This window comes from Venustampulla echinocandica (genome assembly GCF_003357145.1).
Source record: "Venustampulla echinocandica strain BP 5553 chromosome Unknown scaffold_12, whole genome shotgun sequence".
NCBI lineage: Eukaryota > Fungi > Ascomycota > Leotiomycetes > Helotiales > Pleuroascaceae > Venustampulla > Venustampulla echinocandica.
Genome location: NW_022474217.1, coordinates 83,853 through 107,036, shown reverse-complemented (window position 1 = coordinate 107,036; position 23,184 = coordinate 83,853). Strand labels below are relative to the sequence as shown.

The 23,184-nt window shown below is 47.8% G+C and overlaps 8 protein-coding genes across 8 annotated transcripts; 5 read left to right on the top strand and 3 right to left on the bottom strand.

The window, feature by feature from the left end:
• Positions 1–1,211: 1,211 nt before the first annotated feature.
• On the top strand, positions 1,212–2,244 carry BP5553_09806 (uncharacterized protein; the record flags this gene model as incomplete). Its single annotated transcript, XM_032018429.1, has 4 exons — positions 1,212–1,503; positions 1,553–1,844; positions 1,898–2,168; positions 2,221–2,244. The coding sequence occupies 4 exons, from the start codon at positions 1,212–1,214 to the stop codon at positions 2,242–2,244; spliced, it is 879 nt and encodes a 292-aa protein (XP_031865266.1).
• Positions 2,245–4,028: 1,784 nt separating this feature from the next.
• On the bottom strand, positions 4,029–5,930 carry BP5553_09805 (uncharacterized protein; the record flags this gene model as incomplete). The annotated part of the gene is made up of 1 exon (XM_032018428.1): positions 4,029–5,930. One exon carries the CDS (start codon positions 5,928–5,930, stop codon positions 4,029–4,031), a length of 1,902 nt encoding a protein of 633 aa, XP_031865265.1.
• A 365-nt stretch (positions 5,931–6,295) lies between these two features.
• Positions 6,296–7,116, top strand: BP5553_09804 (Uncharacterized protein; the record flags this gene model as incomplete). The annotated part of the gene is made up of 2 exons (XM_032018427.1): positions 6,296–6,341; positions 6,389–7,116. The coding sequence occupies 2 exons, from the start codon at positions 6,296–6,298 to the stop codon at positions 7,114–7,116; spliced, it is 774 nt and encodes a 257-aa protein (XP_031865264.1).
• A 2,195-nt stretch (positions 7,117–9,311) lies between these two features.
• On the bottom strand, positions 9,312–12,921 carry BP5553_09803 (uncharacterized protein; the record flags this gene model as incomplete). Its single annotated transcript, XM_032018426.1, has 2 exons — positions 9,312–9,945; positions 10,001–12,921. The coding sequence occupies 2 exons, from the start codon at positions 12,919–12,921 to the stop codon at positions 9,312–9,314; spliced, it is 3,555 nt and encodes a 1,184-aa protein (XP_031865263.1).
• Positions 12,922–14,569: 1,648 nt separating this feature from the next.
• Positions 14,570–16,608, top strand: BP5553_09802 (Lysophospholipase; the record flags this gene model as incomplete). Its single annotated transcript, XM_032018425.1, has 2 exons — positions 14,570–14,630; positions 14,687–16,608. The coding sequence occupies 2 exons, from the start codon at positions 14,570–14,572 to the stop codon at positions 16,606–16,608; spliced, it is 1,983 nt and encodes a 660-aa protein (XP_031865262.1).
• Positions 16,609–19,423: 2,815 nt separating this feature from the next.
• On the top strand, positions 19,424–20,200 carry BP5553_09801 (uncharacterized protein; the record flags this gene model as incomplete). The annotated part of the gene is made up of 1 exon (XM_032018424.1): positions 19,424–20,200. The coding sequence occupies one exon, from the start codon at positions 19,424–19,426 to the stop codon at positions 20,198–20,200; it is 777 nt and encodes a 258-aa protein (XP_031865261.1).
• A 98-nt stretch (positions 20,201–20,298) lies between these two features.
• Positions 20,299–20,987, top strand: BP5553_09800 (Uncharacterized protein; the record flags this gene model as incomplete). Its single annotated transcript, XM_032018423.1, has 2 exons — positions 20,299–20,352; positions 20,427–20,987. 2 exons carry the CDS (start codon positions 20,299–20,301, stop codon positions 20,985–20,987), a joined length of 615 nt encoding a protein of 204 aa, XP_031865260.1.
• Positions 20,988–21,438: 451 nt separating this feature from the next.
• Positions 21,439–23,115, bottom strand: BP5553_09799 (uncharacterized protein; the record flags this gene model as incomplete). The annotated part of the gene is made up of 1 exon (XM_032018422.1): positions 21,439–23,115. One exon carries the CDS (start codon positions 23,113–23,115, stop codon positions 21,439–21,441), a length of 1,677 nt encoding a protein of 558 aa, XP_031865259.1.
• Positions 23,116–23,184: the final 69 nt, after the last annotated feature.

Below are 23,184 nucleotides of genomic sequence, written 5' to 3'. Positions count from 1 at the left end.
CTAAAAGTTTATTGTATGTTTTTAAGGCTATAGTTAAATATTGGTAGAACTTAGAACTATAGATAAGGGTAAGAAAGAAGGCGGACTAACGAGTGAGATAAAAGATAGCTATATTAATTCTACGGCATATTCCTAATATCCCTACGAACAGCACATAGCATGAACTTTTAAAGGAACTTAAGATACGCTACATAGAACTACTATCCGGGCTGCTCTCTTCTAAGAGACCGTCCCACTATAGTGTTTGACTTACATAGGGCATTCAAGTTAAAGGGAGGGAACAAAGGAGGGAACAAAGGAGGAAACAAAGGAGGATACAAAGGAGGAAACAAAGGTGGAGAAGTCAGTGACTACAGTAGGTGTGAATTTGTGATATTACCATGTGATATTGGCATGCTGGGTAGAGTTGTCAGAAATACGTATATGGACTAGCATTGAGGAGTCAGGCTTGGTGTAAGCACGTCCTATATATCCGGTCACCTGAGCCCATACTCTTGTAATTTGACTAATCGTCCTGATCTATACTTTGAGTTACCCTTACCTTGACTATACCCATTTATAGTTACCAATTGGGCCTATTCACAACTCATACTCCTAACAAGAGCACCTTAGGTACCTACCATACCTATGTGTTATGCGGGAAGCAGCATATAGTCGCTATTGATCTCTGTTCACTCCGTTCCACTAGAATGCTTCATAGGGAAATTTGACTATTATTTTGCTAGATCCAGCGATACCCACTACGCTCAGCATCTATAGATTCTATACACCATTGTATCTGAGAACGAGCCCAGAAAATGAACATTGTACTAATATGTCACAGGCTCACATCAAGCGCTCGACTATGATGGAGCCAATCCATTTCTCTGGTGAGATACCCAGACGCGTTTATCCCGCACTGGGCCTACAGGCACCTTGAAAGTAACTAATTATGCAGGTAGGTAACAGGCTTTGACAATATAATGAATGTGCTATTATGTTCTGCTGTACAGGCTCCGCTTTTGTTGGAATTCTTTGTGATTTACTGACAGTTCAAACAATACCCAATTTCATTTCGTATATCAGTCGATGTTTCCGCTATTCATCTTCATAACTTCTATTCTTCATTCCAGCCTTCCCAAGCCTCACTGTTCCTTAAGCCGCCTTTCAAACTCGATTTCAACTGCGCCTGTTGGCTGTCAAATTTCAACCACTTCTCGGATATTATCAAAATGGCACACGAGCAAGTTTGGCACGAAGTCCAGAACGGGGAATCATATTGTGTCGTCAGTGGGCAGAGAGTACATCGACGAACGTATGGAAGTCATGGAAGTTCTGCGGGTGGCCAAGCACCGTGTCTCTGTTACCCTTGCAATATTGGACAACGCCCCCCGTTGGTAAGGGCAGACTCTTATTCACCTGGCTCAGGTCACAGTGAGATATATCAGCAGTACACATCTGGTATCCCTCCAGTCAGATTTGGTGACCAAGTTAGTGAAGGAAGCGATCTAGCTGAGAGCGTAGGTAAAGAGTCTGCATCGGAACTAGTCAATAAGCTGACAGAAGTCAAAAGTCATACATGATCCTTATAGGGAAGCTTTGAATGCAGCTAGACCTAGCAAACCGCCTAAAGAACCCCCCAGTGGAAGCAAAATGACTCAGTTGAATGCAGAGTACAAAGCTGTAGGAGAACGTGCAAAGCGAGCCGCGGCAGCAAAAGTTGCCAAGCCATATATCAAAAAGGATAAGGTGTTGGAGATGGGCCAGAAGCATCCACGTAAATATCTTGGAATCCCTGCAGCAACTGGAGAATGGCACCACATACTAGCTGGGTACGCCAAAGAGGCACAGGAATTATTTAAATTGTGAGTCCCAGTTGACTATCTTGCGATGTCTACCAAAGCTTACGGGATCCCAGGGAGAAGCAAAAGCGAATAGAGATGGGAGAAACTTTCGTTGGTTATGATACTAAACTTAGCGGCAATGGCCACAGAAAACGCATAGAGAGAGTCGGCGAGAAAGCAAAAGAGTTCGCCAGGAAGCACGAAAGGCATTTAGATCCGCAGGGCAAACCCGAACCCGAACTACAGCCAGGGCCTTCTAATGGAAAAGGTAGCTCATCGCAAGCGGCTCCCCTGGGACAGTCATCGGGTATAGGATTTACGGATACCGGTAGTTCCGACAAGGGCGTAAGTCTTCGTTTAATTGGCAGATTGGGCAAATACTAATCGATCTTGCTAGAAAACATCAAATTGCCGCTATTAAGCTCGCTTTGGGGGTTTCATACATTAGGATCCATGATATACGGGACGGTGTTTGTGTTTGATCGGTGACATATGAGGGTTTAGAGCCGTTGGTACGGCTGCTTGTAGAATTTTGAGTTGGTATTTCTAGGGCAACATCTTAAGATAGGACATTACTCCATACATAGACATATATGTCTCTCCTATGTGAGTTTACTCCGCAATGTTAGCCTGTGCATCCTTTTTAATTTTTGGATTCCCTTGTACCTTTTTGAATTTCCTCCAGCGTCACTCGCTAGCGGGCGTGTCGTCATATGGACTCTAGCCATAGAGTAGGTAGCTCCGGAAAAAGGCAGCATATACTCTTGATATGCGTTAGATACAAGGAGTGCCGAGATGTAGGGAGATATAGGAGTAGAAGTAAGTAGAGGTGACGTACAGTCGGCTTCGAAATCGGCTTCCTCTTTGTAAACTCTTTCATTATTATTTGAGCCACAATGCCAAGATATCGAAGCGGGTACTAGAGGAATTCTAGTTAGCTTGTCTTTTGCACTCGTATTATAGCCTGAGGCTATAAAGCGCCGCCTTTGAGACTCGATAATGACCCTTTCTGCAACTATATCCTTTGAGGTTTGATGCTGACCCTTTGTTCTGCCATGTCCTGTGATGTTCAATGTTGCCAATCTGTATCGTATACCTGAATAGACTGTATTGCCCAGCGGTAAATAGCTCTCTACTATAGTACTAAATCTTATAAAATTATAGTAGGATATAATTAATAATATAATTTATAGTAAGTCTACTAATACCGAGATAGCTGAAGCTACTATGTGTACGACCTATTCTGTTCCAGCTATACGCTCGAAGATTTATTATTTGAGTACCCTAAGAGCTTCGCGAAATAGCTCGGGAAGAAAACGAAGTATTACACCCTCTATACTACACGCTCTTTGTGAGTACTTACTAGAAAAGCTAGGGTTGTATTAGTCCGAGATAATTTTCTTCTTATAGGATGAATTTAAAGTACTTATAACTACTTCTAATTTAGGAAGAGTATTAGTATCGAGGGGTTGAACTAAAAAGACAATCTGCCGGGTAGTAGAAGGAAGAATGTAGATCTACGAGACTTATATCTATATAACTTTTAGAGAGCTTCTGTTCCTACTATCTTATTTATATGGACGAATCTAGCTACGACAAACGTATTAGATTTAGGTGGACTAGCTAGTCTCTTTTGGAGTAATACTAGTTTAAATTGCTCAGTTCTAGCGCGAGAAACGATATTAGATATTACTAGTGTATACATAAGATAGAATTCTATTTGCTTGTGTCTTCTAGGGATCTACAGATAGCGAAGTCTTTGAGAATTTTGTTGAGTAGTTACTTCCTTTCTGTAGTAAATAGCTGGAGCCAAAGTCGGTTCTAGTAATAGATAATACTTCCTTTTATTATATAGAACGGATTGAGTAGATGTATAAGGATACTGGGGTAAAGCTTATCTACTTGCCACTGTACTCTAAGGATCTAAACCCGATTGAAGAGTTCTTTGCTGAATTGAAGGCAGTTATTAAGCGAAACTGGCAGGTCTACGAAGCGGACCTAAACTAAGGCTTCGATGAGGTTTTAGAATAGTGCAGTAACATAGTTGGGCGAAACGAGCAAAGTGCTAAGGGTCATTTTAGACACGCAGGATTGACAATAGAAGAGCTGTAAGCTCGGTATATATTGGTTGTTCCATACCACTGCTAGTTGTCAGAGCTACAGTATAAGATGTGCAAACTCTACAGTACATACTGTTTCATTATATCAGTGGATGTAATAGCTTTCCTCCGTATATTTTCCAGCATTCAAGTTCCGCATAGCTGCACCATACATAATCCCATCCACATAGATCTCACCTATCAGGGCCCAGCTCATACGTTCACCTCCATAGAACTTGCCATCCACTTGCAGGCATTTCGCTTTCGGTTCAAGTTGACGCAGAACTACAGGAAAGTTGCATCCAAACAAGACCACAATCTTGTCACCAGCTCTAGCTGCCATTGGTGCAAAACCGACTAGCTTGCTCTCGGTCACAACTAGCCGCTTACCATGCATTCGAAGAGCAGCCGCTGCCACTGTCCCTTTCGCTCTTTTCTCAAGCTCAACATCATCGATTCCTTCTTCGAGAGGCGTGGTCGGTAGGGGAGGCATACCATCTATTAGGCGCGGGAACATTTTCCAAAGGAGCCTGACGAACTGGGAAACACGTTGCGAAGGATCTTCCCGTCCAAACTCCTCGTATCGTGGTGCCCATGTTCCACCACAGAAGGTCCTCTGGAATGCTTCACAGTCATCGATAGTGGAGCCTTTGGCGTTGGCGAAGAACTCCCACCAGCCATGAAATGCTACCAACGTCGGTCGAATATCTCGTTCATCGATGGGGCAGTAGAAAGGGTGCGCAACGTCCTTGACGGTACAGACTGTGAAGCCTGACGCTTGCAAGACCTCCGAGTTATTCGTCCATGGCGGCCAAGAGAATTTGGCTTTCGTGGTTCCAGCCGCTTCATACGAAGGCTCTCGAAATTGCATGTGCATGACTCGGTGATGGGGGAACAGGAGTCTGCGCTGCCAGTCCGGGACCCAGGATGGAAGCGACAAGGGGTTATCATCGTTGTTCTGACGACAGATGACATTGAGGCACTCCGTTTGAGTGATGATGTATTTAGCAGTGTGAATATACACAAGACGTGCTGGAAGGCTGTAGTCAATGGCCCCAAATGTCTCCCGATCTAATGACAGTCCAACTAGGGCATATACTTTGTCGACATCCTCAGAAGAAAGCTTACTCTCGTGCGAGTATAGTAGATCAACCAATAGAGGCAGTTTCTTCTCATCCGCCCTGGTATTTGAGTGTCTTTGGATCCTTAGGTTCCTGGGGCCACCTGATGTAAGAGTGTAGATGGAGTGCGGCTGATCGTGATAAACTGCATCCAATATAATTCTCGTAGCTTTCTCAATTCTTCCGGAAGCCTGCAAGAGATCTGACCAGGACATGTGATCTTCTCCACAATACACAACAGTGTTCTCGTTTGAATTGACTTCTTGTACAACCCAAATTCGCCACCAATATTCTCTACGGAAGAGGTCTTTTAGCGCGTCGAATGCTCTCAGTCTGTGGCTTTGTATGACCGTCGTTAGATTCGATGCGACATGAAGCTCCTTCAAAAGCTTCCATGCGAGTGGGCTATCCTCTGAGTGTTCGCCCAGCCAGACCGAAACTTGCTCCGCTCGCTCGTAGATTGGCCGCATCCTCTCTACCTCTCTGGCCTTCTCCCCAAGATCATTTTGGTTGATACAGAGTGCATCTACCCAGATGAGCAACTTCTTTTGACCATCCTCGTGCCGAAGTCTGTGAAGAGCAGCCTCCAAGGTCCTGGTGACCGGGTGTTTGATCCCATCGAGAAGGATATAACCTGTCTCTCGCTTAGATGGCCTTCCCCAGGCGTAAGATAAGGCTTGATAAGCGGGAGGTTGGTCTCGTGGGACGTGGATAAGGCGGCCTGACACTTGTTCAGACCGAGAGTCTGCTGTAACTGGATCGATCTCTGCGATTCTGATTTCGTTGTGCTGCAATTCCTTGTACGCTACAAAGTCCGATCTCAGGCCAGCGTCATTATGGGACGATTCATTTGACACGTGACCATTGGCGAGTGAAGGAGGAGGCATCTTGGAAGTTTCTTAGTGGACAGGCCGGCTTCAGAGAATCCATGGAGTTGCTCTTGAACGCTCGGAGAGAATAAGCATCGAACAACAAGTCAAGCACTAAGGAAAGGAATGATGCTGAACAAGCAATGCATACGATGCAGGATGAAATCTACCAGCTCACTGCGCATATGCTGTACTTCCTTGCACGGAACTTTTCACGCCTCTGCAGCACCGACCGCCTGTCTTGAAAGGCCATGAAATGCAGCCAGTCCAAGGCTATATTTTTAAATTATATTTGAATATTCGCATTCTGAGCAAAATCAGCCTTTGTGCTATTTGTTGTTCTCCAGCAGCCGACTATCTGCTTTCTCGGAACCACGATCAAGATGCCCCCGACCATCATCTTGATCAGACACGCTGAAGCTTTACATAGTATATGTCCTCATCCCTTAATTGGAGATGCCTGCTGACCTTGACAGATATCTCGAATAAGTTTTTTTCCCTCTTCGCCGATGCACAGAAATCTAACCATCCCTCACAGGACTATACTATTCGTGACCCGCCTCTGACAGAACTCGGAAAACAAACGCAATGCGCAGCACTCTCCGAGTCGCTTCAAACCTTTCCTCTATCGCAAGACATAGGTCTCATAGTCGTGTCCCCAATGACACGGGCTCTTCAAACCGCAGACAACTCTCTCGGCTGGCTGATGAACCAAGGCGTTCCTGCAATCCCCCAGGCAGAGTGGCAGGAGAACACAGTAAACAGCATCGACATCGGACGTCCAGTGGCTGAACTTGAGAAGGAGTTTCCACAGTTCGACTGGACACAAATAGATCCTGTATTTCCAGCAAAGGAAGGACTTTACGAATTCTCGCAAAAGGCGCTGACTAAGCGAGGGGTTGTGGCCAGAATATGGCTGCACGAGCGTAAGGAGAAAGTGATTGCTGTAATAAGCCATGACGGCTTCATGCGGGTGGGAATTTGCCAAAGGAAATTCGGCAACGCAGATTACAGAGTTTTTGATTTCGAGGAGAATGGGTTGGGACTTGTGGAATGGAAGTCGACGGAAGAGAAAGGCGGCGGACTAGGGACGAGTCCCAAAGGCCATTTTGGGTGGTTACCAAACGACTTCAAATACATGCCAAAAAATATAGCGACGACAACGGAGACAAACTACGAGAGCACCACGGTACTCGGTGTATAAAGGTCGATGAAGATAGACGCGCTGTCTTGCCCCTCTTCGTACACCCGTAAGCTCAGATCCCATTTCCCTCTCACAGCCTCCTTAGCGGACTATAACCCACAGCTTCGCCTCTTATAACTGTGTCATAGCAAACAGTCTTCTGGACGCTCATCCCACGTGCGATAAACATCATCACCCAGCCCTCGGGCCGTGTGCTCTCGCCCCCTAGTCACCATCGCACAGATCTTCGCAGCGCTCCCATCCTGTATACTTTCGATGCCTTCTCTTTCCTGCTTCGATTAGTCTCTTCACCACTCCCGTTAGCGCGGCCTAACGAAACGATGCAAGAAGCTGGAGGTCGACTGGCTGCTATGTCTTTTGACGGATTCTCTGAACGGCGTGCACGCTGCACGAGGCTTCTGAGGCTCGTGGCTGACACGAAAGCGCTGACTCCAGTGGGGTTGGAAAAAGAGGAAGAAAGGATACGTGAGTGACGGAAGGACAGATGGCTTACTTTGGACAAGGTAAGGTTAGCGGTACCGGTACCTCAGAGTACAACCGGGCAAGGGTGTACAGTCACAAGTATCTGGAAATGGATCCCGCTAAAATTAATTTACTAAAAAATTAGCGACACCCAATTCGCCTTCTACTGTGTAGAACCATTCTTTTATTCTATCTGCTCCTCAGTCCTAACTCGCTTACTCTCTTGAACCTATTTGCTAATGTCACGTACAATATATAGGGCGGGCCCTCTTTTAACACCTCCTTTTATTAAAAAATCAGGATCTATTTCTTGGTAGATAAGTTCCAGGTCTATAGCCTCTTGGATCATAAGATCACAAGCTTTTTGATACTGTACTTTTTGTACTGTACTTTTTGTACTGCACTTTTGATTTTTGATTGGTGCCAAGTACAATAGTTCTCTACTGCTTCATCCCGAAAGCCAGGGATGTTAATAGAAGGTATACTCGATGCGGTTGTAGCTTGTGAGGGCTCCGGGTAGTAGGTCTGGCAAGATAATATAGGCAACGTATTTATGATATGAATAGGAGGAGTTACTGTAGATATACTGGGAGTTTTCTGTTACTTCTCTAGCCGCTACTGCTCCTCTATATATAAATCTAGACGGACCTTCTCTAGTATATCGTTCTATGCCTCTAAATAATGCCCTTGTTCTATAAGTTTAATAATATCCTTGAAGTAGTACTACTTTAGCTTGTAATACTTCTTAGTAATAGGGACCTAGATTATATAGAGGCCCTGGACAACGTATAATTGAGTATACTTTACTCGAAATCGACAGCTGTCTAGTAGATTCTTCTTCTATTTTAAGCTGTGTATCTCGCTCCTGGAGTATTCGTTGAGTAGTTGAAAACCGGCCTCTTTTATCTGTCCTTCTCACTGACGTGGCTAGCAATAGGCCGGTCTCTACGTAATTATAGTTAAATGAGATATCTATTGTTAATCCTTTATCTGGGAATCGGTCGGCCTATAATGTAAGCTACTTCTCTATTTCTGACCAATTAATATCTGTTTTATCAAAGCTTTTGGTAACATTGTCTACCGAGCGTTACAGAACTTTCAGTACAATCTTTATACTCTCAGATTCTACGGTTCTCTTTTTGGCTCATATCTTGGAAATATAAACTCGCTCTAACTTAGGTTTTAGAAAGAGTCGCTAATATGAGGCAGGCACAAGAACCAAGTCTAGTTCTATATTCTTTCGCAGCTGGTTAACCCGCGCCAGGCCAGATGCGATGACAAAGAAGCAACTAACAGAAATTACTCTAGTGTGACTTGGCACTGTGGCTCATCAAACTTTAAAGAGTTTACAAGAGGAAGCCGAAATCGAAGTCAACTGTAGTAAAAAGCGCACAATACTGACGGGTTTAGTAGTCATGAATTGATTGGGGGCGGAACAAAGGGTACCTAAGCACCTTATAAACGCCAGGTTCTTTGTGTATACTGCACAAAGTGGGTGGAAGAATATCGGTGAAAGAGAGAAATATTGAGATACGCATGATCAAACCCCAATCAACCAAGTTAACAGAAACCACACACAACTCCCATGACCCAAGTCCATGATGAAGAATCAAACCCTCAAACACCAATCCACCCCCAAACCACAATGTAAGCCAGTAAGTCATCAAAACAAGAAAAAGGAAAAGCCATCCCATATCATAATTGGCGTATCAAAAAATCTACAAAACTTTAAACTACCAAGCTGCACCTCTCGCAAGCGGACTGCCAACCTTTGGTGCCCATTGCAGGCTCTTTCTTCTTGCAGCCATTAATCTCATCATAACACTCTCATCCTTCTTCTCACTCAAGATACCTCTCGCCACGCCATTGTCATCATCAGCATCCTCATCATCAGCTTGGATGAACCTGCCTTTGGCAGGTGGGGCCGTTTGTTGCATCAACTGCTCCTTTTGCAAGAAGCATGGTGTCTGACAAGCTGGTGTCTCATCTCCATAAAGTCCGTGCTCAGCATAAGCGGAGATGGCTTCTGGAGCCGGGGTTACTGGAACAGGGGAGAGAAGTAGTGTTTGGTCGTCCGCCTCCTGCTCGTCATCTGGTGAAAAGGGAGACGAGCGAACCCATTGGACAGAGTCACGTCGTCTGGACTTTGAGGTAAAAGGTGTCCCGGGAAGGCCCAGAGATTCTCTGGAGGGAGACGCGCTATAATTGCGAGCTGGCGTTGCAGAGGAAGATGGAACAAGCGTCCCGTTCAAATTGGCAAGGATTTGCGGCTCCATGCTCCTACGTCTGCGATGCCCTCCGCGAGGAACAAGAGCAGTGTCGATTGCATAAGGACTTTCGTCAAGCCATTTGTTCTCGCGCTCGCAGCTGCAATATTATCAGCATCTTGGTCGATGAAATGGCCAGTCACAGTTTAACTTACTCTAGTACCCATCCAACTCCAACACAAGACACAACGCTACCAGCTTCCCGGGCTTTCTGGAGAGTTTTCCTTCCACCATCCTTGAAAACGATGTGAGTGATACCTATCTTAGCTCTATCATCGCCCTTTCCGCTCCAATTCCAGGTCTTCACACAACGAGCCCCCATCTGCGTGAGCAGCTCAGTAAATAATACACTTGCATCGGCCCCTTCTGTGGTATGAACGTCCACAAACACTACAGCGCCACTCAAAAGAGCAATATTTACATCACGGCGAGGAGTCCGAGCTGGAGTACCAAGTGTTGACCACAAAGCTGCATCATCATTTTCTTGACTCGAAGAGACACCAGCCATAGCAACTTCCCGACTTGGAGTTTTGGCTGGAGTTCGAAGTTTTCCCTTCGAAGGAGAGTACGAAATAACTGTGTTATTTCTCTGTAACGTGCTTGACGGCCTCTGAACGGGGGGGCGCGAAATACTTAGGCTCCGTTTCTTAGGTGACGGTCTGATTCGGGTGATTTCTGCCGCAGGCTTGAGGGGTACCTTGGACACGGTATGGCATACCCTTTCAGACAAGATGCGTTTTGGAGTTGCGAAGGAAGGGGGAGTTGGGACTGGTGGTAGAGGGGGTGCCATTAACGCTGGGTCAATTGGGATTTCGTTCTCATCGCCATATTCCTGACTAGCCTCTGACATAGCAGGCTCAGCAATTTTCGCATCGGGGCCTAGGTGATCATCAAGCTCAACATCATCAAGCTCAACAAGAGACATGTCATCAGCCTCGTGGGCGAGAGCTAGGTCCTCTTCGTCCAACTCGGCTGAGCTGAGATCTACTTCGTCTATTCTCTGTTCCGGTAAGCGGGTTTCTGATGTCGCAAGAAATCCATCTCCTAGCACCTCCTCTCGGACGGACATCTCATCGTCGAAGAAATTATTCTTGATAGTCGAAGAGGGAGACGTGGATTCTGTTTCGGTAGACAGGCGCTGAATCTTTGCATACGTGGGTGCCGTTGAACCAGCTCCTAAATTGGCCGCCTCTGGCTTATCAGGAGTGGAAGTCATCCAATCGTTTAGTTGCTGCGCTAATGGCGTAAATCCAATAGTTACTGCTGGGTAGGATTGCAAGTCATCGAGGCCTTGTTGAGCTTTTGCTGCCTTTGGTGTCTTATGGATCGCCATACAAGGCGTTGGTATGGATGGCGAGGAGGTAAAGCTGGGAGATGAAGGCTTGAATGTCTCCAAGCGACGAGTAGAATAATTGCAAGGGCTTGAAGTGAGCTCATCCTCGGAATCCGAGTCCGGGAATGGGTTGTCACTCTCACTGCGGAGGTTAAATGCACCACTAGTGTACCCTGATGGGGCGATGGGTGATAAGATGTCTTGGGTTTTCATAGACTCCTCGGCAGCAACAGATTCCGTATTGCCCACATTCATAGCTTCACTAGCCGGCTCGTTCTCCGCATAATGACTTTCAGCTGCCTTGACGGCTGATGCGGATGCCGCGAAGGCGGGGTCGGCTTCACGAGGCACGATCGACGAAAGCCGGCCAGAAAATTGCATCCTTGAAGGGGATGCCACTGGGAGAGTTGATTGATAATCGGTTGCAAGGTTCCTGTCAGAGGCAACTTTGAGGCCGCTCGGGGGAGGGCCCATCTGGTTGGCACGGAGGGCACTTTTGTTAACGGTTCTTGGAGTTGTAAATCTCGACATCTTAAAGGTACCTGCTTTGGGTGTTGCAGCAAGGAACGGGTTGGAATTCCCCGACCTACTTGGGGAGCCAGCTTCAGTGGTTTTTATTGGAGATTGCGGTCGTCGGGCCGGGGATTGAAGCAGGGACGCCTTGAACGCCGAATTTGTTGCCATTGATGGAGCTGGAAGCGATGGCTTGAAGGGGGGTGGGATCATGCTATCCCCAAGGGTCATTTTTTGCGGTGATTCTCTCAAGGAATCTTTGAATGGGGATGGGGGTGGACGCCGGGCTGGGCTACTCATCATAGAACCTCCAAGATGTTGAGTAGCTGGAGCCATGGCTGTGTGGGTGCTGAGCGAGTTTGAGAACTCCAGCTTCTTTGATACACCAAAAATGCTTCCAGGGGGCTTAACGGGGCTCTTCATGAGGGGCATCATCGGGGCGTTCTCGTCCGTTGCCAATTCATCATCTGAGGCTTTCTGTTTTGCGGTTGCTATTTGTGTTGCCTTCTTTGGACTGAGCGGCGACGATTTTTCAGGTTCCTCTTCCAAAGCTTTTGCCTGCCCACGAGTGGCTCGAGTTGCGGTAACCGTAGCCTTTCGCATGGGCCTTGCTCGAAGACCTGTGGCAGTTTGCGCACCGTTGGCCTTCCCCTCGGTATTGGGTGCGGGTGGGACCATGTTCTCCTTATCAGGCTCGTCAAATTTGACTGTCTTCTTCCGAGCCGGAGCTTTTGTAACTGTAGCAGCTCGAGTGCGGATGGCTCTCTTCGGTGGCTCCTCGACAACAATAGCTTCCTCCGCGGGCGCATCGATTTTCTTGGGCCGACCTCTCGTGGACCTAGGGGGCTCGGATGCGGGCACGTCTACTAGGGGCTTTTTTGGTCTTCCTCTGGTCGGCCTCACCACAGTCGGTATCTCTTCCTTCCGTTTCCCAAGTTCAGGACCAACAGCGACCTTCTTGGGCCTTCCTCGAGTTGTCCGCGTGGGTTGTGGTTGGGCTAATTCGTCCATATCGCCATGTTCTTCCTCATGTTCTTGTACATCGTCGGCTCGAGTCTTTCGTTTGGCCCTGGAGGTGGAAGTAGACGCGGAAACGGAAGTGGTTCTAATAAGTTTGGCCTTTGCGGAGGCAGTTGCGATCCTGGTGGTCTTGACGCCAGCATCAGTGGTCTTCGCAGCCGCTCGGGCGCGTGTGATGCGTTTTGGAGGGGATTGGGGTTGGTCATTCATGGTGAAAGGGTTCGTTAGTGAAAATTAAATATAAATGCAACTGGTGCAAGAATGGAGCTACATGAACGCGACAGATATCACTGTCGCAGGTGGTTGTTTGGTGTTGGTGGTGTTGATGATGGCATCGAGGGATGTCGATAAGTGCATTTTGTTTATCTGCGGAGGCGTCCAAATACCGGATTACCGTTGCCATGCCAACGACCACGTGATGACTTCACCCACCTGATGATGACGTTTTCATTCAAATGCCCACAGAGAATAATAATTGCCCAAATAATATCTCACAAAACTGTCAAGCAATTGCAGGATTTGCCAATCAGCCCTGCGGTCCTCGGAAGGAACATATCCGATGAGTATCAGAGGAAGATGTGACGCTCGGTGGGAATATGCGAAGCTTTGTTTCACAGCTAGTCCGCCTATTTCAGAAACAGCATGATGTAAACCCAGTCGACCTCGGTCATATCAGGGCCTCATCCGAATTTTGTCTCCTTAGCGTTGCACTGACTCAAATATTTGCCAGATTATTAGCATTGTTGATACGGACGATAAAGTGCTACAACGTTGTGCTTGCGTGCTTGCGTCGTTGAATCAGTCGTCTGCTCTCATAAGGTACAGTACTGTACATGTACCTTACCGAGGTATATGTACCAATTACTACGAAGGTACCTAGGTATACTACGCCGTCGCACTCGTACAGAGAGTAGCATCGGCGGCAACGGCATAGCTTTTCTAGCAGGTGATACCGAGTCAAAGCAATTGCAAGCACTCGGTGGTCCTGATATCCGGATATGCTATAGAGCACAGGTGGCGGAGTTGTGTCACCAAGTGCGATGACTTTGCAGTTGACTACGAGCCTTCGGTAGGATTGGTTTCACCTGCTGCGGTGACCGCATCAATCAGCCTTGCCCAAACAAATTAATACCGCAGCGTCTGCTCCCACGTGTACCTACCTACGTAGTACTAAGGTATATATTGCGTACTATATCACATTCATTCCTCACCTCCCTCACGCCGGGCATGCCGTAAGCACTACGAGCAGTTCTGGTGGTCGGTGGTCAGCCACAGCCTACTCTGCTGTAGCTGAAAAGACAGACAAAGCAGGTCTCATTCCTGATCCACCTCGGTCAGCTCGCCGTCAGATCGACAAGGCAGGATGGATCATGGGCGGGACTGGAGAATATATAAAGTCCATAAAGTCCATAATCCCCCGGCCGATCTCCCGCTCACTTGATCTCCGTGTTGCCCCCTGCGTTATAAAGTATCGAGATAGCGATTATTCAACCACCTCCCGCCAAACACCACAGCACCACGCACCACTGAGAACATACAAATTACATTATCAGGGCCAAACAAGGGCACCAAGCAACATAAAGCCAAGAACACCGGCATAGCCGTTGCCAAAGAACACAATCCGCTGTGACGCGTCTTAGCCTTAGCCCTTAGTGTCTGTTTTACTACAGATAGCACTCACTCGTACTCGTATACGTCGTGCTCCTTCATTTCATCCGAAGGATTGTTTGGTCCTTCAACTATCGTTCAACGCCCACCCCTTTCTGGCCGGTATCGGGGCCTTTTCTCCTACATTTACGAGTATTTCTACTTCTCTAAGACGTGCATTTATTTTGGTGGCTTTCACAGATAAGGCCCAATGAACCGAATCATCAGTCTGCTGGCAGCTGCCGCATCGTGGAATATCTGTGCTGGTAACCGTTTGTCCTCCGCCAACCCGCGCCCCTCAACTCATGCTAACACGCCTGGTTTATAGCGGCAGGAATTGCCCTCCCTCAAGATGCGTCGCTGGATGTCCTTCCAGTTCCATTGTCATTAGATAACCGCGCATTGCCAAATTCTCCCTCCGGTGGATATGCCCCTGGGGCTGTAGACTGCCCGTCGACACGGCCGACCATTAGAGCGGCCTCTTCTCTGTCAGCCGCCGAATCGTCATGGCTGGAGCGTCGAAGAAATAACACGGTCGGCCCTCTGAGCTCCTGGCTCTCTCGCATGAACATTTCGGACTTTGACGCCGCGGCGTATATCAATACCCACAAGAACAATGCCACTGCCCTGCCGAATATTGGAATCGCCTTCTCGGGAGGAGGATATCGGGCATTGATGAATGGGGCAGGATTTCTTGCTGCTGCAGACGCTCGTACTAGCAATGCAACCAATACTGGCCAAATTGGCGGTCTCCTTCAGGCCACCACCTATCTGGCAGGTTTGTCCGGTGGGAGTTGGTTAGTAGGGTCCGTCTATACCAACAATTTCAGCTCCGTTGAGGCTCTTCGAGATGGCCACAATGACTCTTCAATTTGGAAATTCGGCAATTCGATCTTCGAGGGGCCAGCTACTGGGAAGTTCAAGGTACTGAGCAGCTTATCCTACTTTGAGTCAATTGAGTCGCAAGTCTCGGCAAAGGCGGACTCACCTCTCGGTTTCAATACATCCATCACTGACTACTGGGGACGTGCTCTGTCTTATCAGCTAGTCGATGCTCCGGAAGGGGGACCCGCCTATACCTTCTCGTCGATTGCGTTAACAGACGATTTCAAGAATGGTGACATTCCGTTCCCCCTCATAGTTGCGGACGAAAGAGCCCACGACACAAAGATTGTCTCGATCAACTCTACTGTCTATGAGTTCAACCCTTTTGAGATGGGATCATGGGATCCAGCGCTTTATGCCTTTGCCCCCACGGAGTACTTGGGTTCCAACTTTTCTGGCGGGTCTGTTCCTGATGGCCAGAAATGTGTCCGAGGCTTCGATCAGGCTGGATTTGTGATGGGCACCTCATCCACACTGTTCAACCAATTCATCCTCCAGATCAACTCCTCAGCAGCGGCCGGGGTTCCGACTTTCTTACGAGACATATTCACCAAAATTCTATTACGCGTGGGCGATGCTAATGATGACATCGCTCAGTATCAACCAAACCCGTTCTACAGCTTCAACAATGCTACCAATCGAAATTCGCAATCTAAGGAGTTAACACTCGTAGACGGGGGAGAAGATAATCAAAATATTCCTCTTAACCCCTTGATCCAGCCCAACCGCAACGTCGACGTGATCTTCGCTATCGACTCCTCGGCAGATACCTACTACACCTGGCCCAATGGCTCGTCCCTCGTCTGGACTTATAGGCGGTCCCTCAACGCAACCATCGAGAATGGAACGGCCTTCCCTGCAATTCCAGATCACAATACTTTCGTCAACCTCGGCCTGAATACACACCCAACCTTCTTCGGCTGTAATGCAAGCAACATGACTGGTCCTGCACCCCTTATTGTCTATATCCCCAATGCCCCGTACATATATAACAGCAATGTGTCGACCTTTGACCCCTCATACAACAACACCGAGCGCAATGCCATCATCGAAAATGGGTACGACGTGGCGACGATGGGGAACGGGACGCTGGACCGCGAGTGGCCAACTTGTATGGCATGCGCTGTGCTGAGCAGGAGTTTTACCAAGACTGGCACCGCTGTTCCTGCTGCTTGCCAGACTTGCTTCACACGGTATTGCTGGAATGGGCAGCTTGACTCTAAGGAGCCTTCTGGGAACTATACGCCGCCCTATAAGCTCAGTGAATTGAAGATTTCTAGCGCGGCTCCTGCTGCTGTCACAGTTATGAAGACGAGTGCGTATATTAGTGCCCTGGCTGCTGCGGTGGCGAACGTGCTGGTTTAGATACCCTTACTTCATTTGACAGAACAGCGGTTCCCGCGATTTTGGATATCATCCACCCGCAGAGAGGGTAGTGGGTTTTATGATGCCTCCTACAAGAGCAAAGGATAGGAGCAATGTATATATATTTGAGGGTTTAAAACTTGCATCGGTAAGCATTTGGGATTTTACATTGGGTGGTTGGTTGGTTAGACCAAGGTTAGTTGATAGAAGTAAACTCTTCAGTCTTTCTCCCTGATTTTTCATTTTGAAAACAAGAAGAATATAGAGCTGCGGCAAAACTATATGAATGATAAATATTATCAAGAATAAAATTGATATGCCCACGTATATGTGTGTTTTCTTTTACTACGGGACATATCTATCGAGAATTGTCACGTTGGTCTTTGGGTAAGACCTGTTGCGCCCAGTTGGCTAGTTCACTTCGATTAATCCGTTCAAATTAAAAGCTAGACCCTCCTCTCTGAACACCTCAATAGGCAAGCATAGGCCAAAATATAGTGCTAAACGCTGCTAGCAGCAAGTGTACAGCAAGAATTCATGTAATTGCTCCCTCAAGTCAGGCAGCTAAACACCTAGCCCTCATGAGTATGCCGACTCAATATGATCGACCTTAGAATCTAGGAAATAACTTTATTTGCTCCCTAATTCGGTCCTATCTATGCAGAAGTATTGAAGCCAGAGCCTTGGTATAGACCAATATTGTGCACTTAAACCTAACATGTTAGATCAATTCCAACGCAACTATACCCACGTAGAAATATCTTGAAAATTTAAGAGGATTCATGTTCGCTTTAACACTTACAATAGTAAATATGCGCAAACGGAATATATTGCGAAGTTCAATTTGCATAGGCTGCTCAAGATGCTGTTGCAAGAGGAACAACCCTCAAAATATACGGGAGTTGACTACGAAAGCCTCAATTCCAATCATCTAGCTTAGCAGCTTAGCCAACGCCGCTTCTAACAAAATATCTCACAATAGCCGAACACACTGTATTCGGTTAAAGGAGAAGGCCATAAACCGTAAGCTAAGAGTCAAAAATAACAAAAGGGAAGGCCAAGCAGGAGCGTCGAACAAAATTGCAAAAACTCTAGCAGAGCCCCGTACTTCTGTACGGGGTTCTCACATTAGAGAGAAAACCAGACTGAACTGGTTTTTTCGGAAGGGAGCCATGATCCAGTGTCATGGCCTTTATTGCCCTTACCCTAGTCGACTAGGGAGTTTTGTCGCTTTTTGGGCCTTTTTAGGCCCTTGGATGTTTTTTATTTTTGGTTTCCCGCCCCCCTTTTCAGGGGAGTTCTTTTTTTGAGTAGCTATTAATTGTTAGTATTTTTTTAAGCTGTAGAGGGAGGAAGTGGAGACATACTGTTCTGGTGGTAGCGGAGGTTAACGGGCGCATAACCATTGAGCTATACGCCCGTTGGAAGGAAATTTGCATATTTTCTGTTATATATCATAGTGTTGTTTGGGGTGAATGGGGCGGTGGCCGGCTACGGGTAGGAAAGGCGGTAGTACCTTCTTTGCCTTTCACTCAACCAAAAGCATATCTCTCGGCAGCGAAAGCATCATATACCATCCAACCGCTTAAGAACGCCTAAATGACGACAGGTCCCACGCAAGAGCTGATATTCTTGGTTTGCCATAAGGCGCTGAAGCATATAAGTCTTCGATTTGTTCCCGTTTCTCACTTCCTACGCGAGGTAGCCGTGTTCATATTTATCTATCGTCTTAGGTAGCACACCTCTAGACCTCTAATTCTGACGCTGTACATACCACATTGACGTCGCTCGGCTCTGGTGACTGTTCTCTCGTAAAAATCAAGAAGCACCTCTTTGATTTCTAGGTTATGAATGTTGCGTTTTTCATGTGGAGATCACTTGGCGCTACGGGTTGTAAAGTATGCCTATGTTTTGCACAATGAGGCATGCGGTCCGTTTCGAAGACTGTAGCTAGTTAAGAAGAAATTTTAGAACCGTCTCCCTAAAGCTAGGGGTGTGATTATGGAGGATGTCAGCCGAGAAGTGATTTGGGGATTTACCCCTGGAAAGCAGGTCGGTGCTGCTCCGCGGGTTGGCGCTTGTGGACGAGGTAAGCTCATCTTTATAGACCTCGTTTGTAAGCTTAACTTCCTACTACTAACAGGCTTCAGCTAATTATATGACGCTGTGAGGTTGAGCGAGGCAGAATTTTCCTGACAAGCATATTGCAAACTATACATTCGAATTTTGAAAGACCATGGGAAGTACGTTGGACTCTATGGGACTAAATGAATGGTCTTTAAATACACAAAGATGTAGAACAGAAAACCACAAGCAGACATATGGAAGGTTGCGTTATTAATGGAAGAAGGTTCCGGCCCGGCCCTAGAGGTATGGACTATGGAGCCAGGAACCTACTACCGGGACTGTCCATAGCCATTTCGGTGGAGTTGACGGCAAGGCTTGGTAGTTTGTGGGTGAGTTGCTAGCACTCACGACTGCTACTCACACAGTCAATCCTAGCTCGCGCAACGCCGCCCGTACTATCAGTCCCCGCTGTGAGATTATGTATTTATTAATAGCGAGGAAATGGTAAAGAGTAACGGAGATGATGCGGGCGAGGTCGTGGCAAGCGTGGCAGCAGCAGGGATTCGCTTTCGGCTCACGGGAATATTTCGGATAAATACCGGCGCCGAACAAACGTCCTCCAGGAATTATCATACGAAGGTAGGTGATGTGCAACAACTGATATTGGCAACATTATTTCAGCTATTGACTTGATTCAATTAGATAGGGCCACGATAAAATTGCTTTTGTACTATCTAGCTCTTATCCTATGCTTCCACAGTGTGTATCACGGCGCACGCCACAGTTGGCGTCCCAAGGATGTTACGACGAAATCCTCTATGTGGGTGGCTGGAAGGCTCCAACCACCGGATTTACCTCGAGTCCAGAGCACCAGACCAGCCACCTTCGTTTTGTAAAGACCGTACAAGACAATTGTCCTACTTCTCTCTTCACTTCTGTCTCTTCTCTTCTCTCCCTTTCCTCGTCTCCTCTTATCTCTTCATCCCTTGCGTTATTCATCGCATCAATCCTCCCGCTTGAAACCCCAATTCCAACCCAACACCCCACGCTCACCCCCATCGACGTCATCCATCCAATTGCCAATTATCCAAGCCTCGTCCCTTGGAGACTTGAGCCTCGCCGCGGACGGAACAGATCCCGATCCATTTGCGCAACCCAAATCAGCAGAAAACCAGGAAGCATCCTTGTCCGCGACCAGATTGGCATCCAGTCGCAAAACGGCTCAAGCACCACCAGGCTCAACAGACGCAGGACAAGACAAACAGCACAGGACAAGAACAACGACTCCCCTTGGCGCAACTTGGCCGCAATACCAATAAAGTACTTGTATAACAAGGTCGCGGCATCGAGTCGGGCTGTTGTACTGCTTGTCTCCCAGGTCAACGTCGCGCAGCACAGCACATCGGGGTCCCACAGCGAGCGCATCTATCGCGAAGCAACATTTGCGACAACCCCGCCTCTCAACCGGATAAGATCACAGGACACAGGACACCGACGAATACGAGCGAGAGAACCTACCTTATAATACGCTTCGCATCTGCGCCAGAGTTGCGACATTGCTGCGAAAGGCTCCGTTTCATTTCTATACCCTCTCATTAGAATAAGAGCCATAAATCCGACACGATGCTGTTCGGTATCTTCTTCGCCTTCTGGCGGTTCATGGAGATCATCACACTGGTAAGCCTCTCCCCACCACCACCACGACCGTCGTCAAAACCAAATTGAAACTAAACTAACAAACCTCTCACTAGATCCCAACTCTCGGCATGCTATCGTATTTCGTCCACATCTACTCCACCAACAACGCTCTCACACCTAACTATATCCTCGTCCTCTTCATCGTCTCGGTCCTAGGGGCCGTCTGGGCGGTCGCAACACTCTTCACCTACCACCGCGCCCGCTCCAACGCCCTCTTCGTCTCCTTCGTCGACCTCTGCTTCGTGGGCGCCTTTATCGCAGGCGTCTACGAGCTTCGCGGAATCACGGGCTGGAACTGCTCGTCGGTCGCATCCAGCGATACTCCGTTCTTCTCCATCTCTTTCGGTAGCAATACCTTCGACCTCAGCGGCTTCCATGTACGCACGGACAAGACATGCGCCATGTTGAAAGCGAGCTTCGCCTTTGGCATCATGAATTGCATATTCTTCTTTTTCACTAGCTTCCTTGCCTTTTGGGTTGGCAGAGGGCATAGCCATGACAAGAAGGATTCATATGTGCGCGAGACCCATTATAGCCGCCATGGACATCGCCGGAGCGGGAGCCATAGAAGCCATCACAGCTCGCATTCGGGAAGGCGGCATGCGTATGTTTAAATGCGCTTATTTCGTGTTAATGAAATAGTCATGATGGGACAGATATAAACTTGATGAAGGAGCTAGAAAGAGGGATGCCTCACGGTCTTTTACCCTCCACTGCGCGATTTACGACGGTCACGATTTTCTATTTGATACCTTGTTATAAACATTACAAACAAACAAACTGGGACTGGAAATAACTCCTCCCAACCGCTATTCGTGTAGTTACGTCAGATTTTTATTATATATAGTTAATGAATGAATGAATGCCTCTTATCTTGCCCTTGTACTCAAGTGTCTCCCTTGTGTTGTGTTAGGCATATTAATTGTCTAATAGCGAGATCAGTGACTCATTTACGATATATAATTCTATTCGCCTCTGTATTCATAAACATCCCAGGGTATCTATCAATTGTATCCATATGCTACCTAACTCCACCTCCGTAACCCATCCCCACCTGATCTAATTCTACCTTCTAACACCCTCTCCACCAACAGTATACCCTCTTGCAATCCCTCCTCTCCCCTCCTCAATCCTCCCTGCGCTATCCCCATCCCCATCCCCTTCATCGTTAAAGTCACTCCCCAGCCCGGTCCAAGTCCTCTGACTCCTCAAGAATTCCGCACCCGGACTAACCGCGCCATTAACCGTCGCTAAATCGCCTTTGGCTCTGCGTGCGAGAACCTTTGATGTTGGGGGATCAGATGAAGAGGGGGTGGTGGTAGTAGTGGAAGCAGAGGTTGAGGACGAAAACATGGGCCGAGAGTGCGAGACGTACCGTCCGGTTCGTAGGTCGAATTCTGGGGGTTGGGATTCCTCCTCACTCTCATCGTTGTCCTCATCATCCTGCTGCTGCTTTTCCCCAATGAGCGAGCCGTCATCAACCTCTTTTTTCTCTCCGCCATTCCCCACAACATCTGATGTCCCACCTGTCCACAACACACTCTCGAAATCCCCCCTCCACTCCCCACTCCACACCCTCTCCCCATCCTTCTGCAACGCAAGCTCCAACTCAAACGGCGTCACAACAGGCGCATAGAAATCCCCTTCCAGCAAACTACTCTCCCAACACCCCAGGACCACCCAAGCCCCCACCTCGCTAAAATTAGCCATTTTGGCTGCATTCACCTTTCCCACGACGAAAGTGTAGCTTTTCTTCCCCGCGCGCGAGATCATGGCTTGTAAGGTGCCGGTGGAGGAGAGGTAGTTCGCTACGCTGAGTGTGTTTATCAGGATGCCGATTATGGGGACCGTGGTGAGACGTGTGAGGAGGGCGTAGCGGCGGCGGAGGACGGCCGTAGTGTTAGATCTTATGATTTGGTTTTTTGGTCCAGGTTTTGATGGAGATGTAGAGGCCGTGGTGGGATATATTAGGAGTTCTTTGATCCGTGAACTGAGCGTCAGAAGTAGCGCAGGTGGCGGGTCAGAAATATGCCATATCCTCCACTCCTGCAACGGCTCCTTGCCTTCTTCCCCCTCTTCCCAGACGATCTTGCGATTCGGTATCTCCGCCACTGGATCATGAATAACCGCTGTCTCTCTTACATTCTTCCACCCACTCTTCCTTAACCGTTCAACCAATGGCTTGACATGCGACTGGTAGGTCAAATCTGCCATCATGATCACCTTCTCCTCCTTGCTATCAAAGCTCTCCTCAAATCCGCTCGCCGCATCATCCGCGTCTAGTTTTCGTGAAGTAAACACATAGAGGACCGGCAACCTCGCTGTAGGACTCAAACATGCGCGTCCGTAATGTACCACTACTTCAGCATCGACGTGTTCTGCGGCTATTTCATCCACGCAGCAGCATCCGTAACTCGTATCTGCCAGGATATAAAGTCTCCTCCTGGTGCTCCTGTTTCCCTCTTCCCCTCCCTCTTGCGATAGATTTTCTAGCTCTGAAGCCAGCCCCTCAAAGACCCTCGGCGCATCAACTAGCATCTCATCCGGAAATTGAAGCGCAACACGTCGCCATGCTCCTTGTATTATTTCCCGCGCCGTCCGCTCGATTTCATACGTTTCTCGGATTTCATCGTTTGAAAGTCGGGATTCTTTTGTTGGGATAGCTAAAGGCGTGGGGTCGGAGAAGAGGTGGGTTTCGGGGGTAGATAGTACGGGAGGTGCGATGGGTTGGTGGGCTGCCATGGTGCTGGTGGACTTGAGAAGTTGTTGATGGAGGGGTAGTACTGGAGTAGTTCGATGTGTATTTTTCAT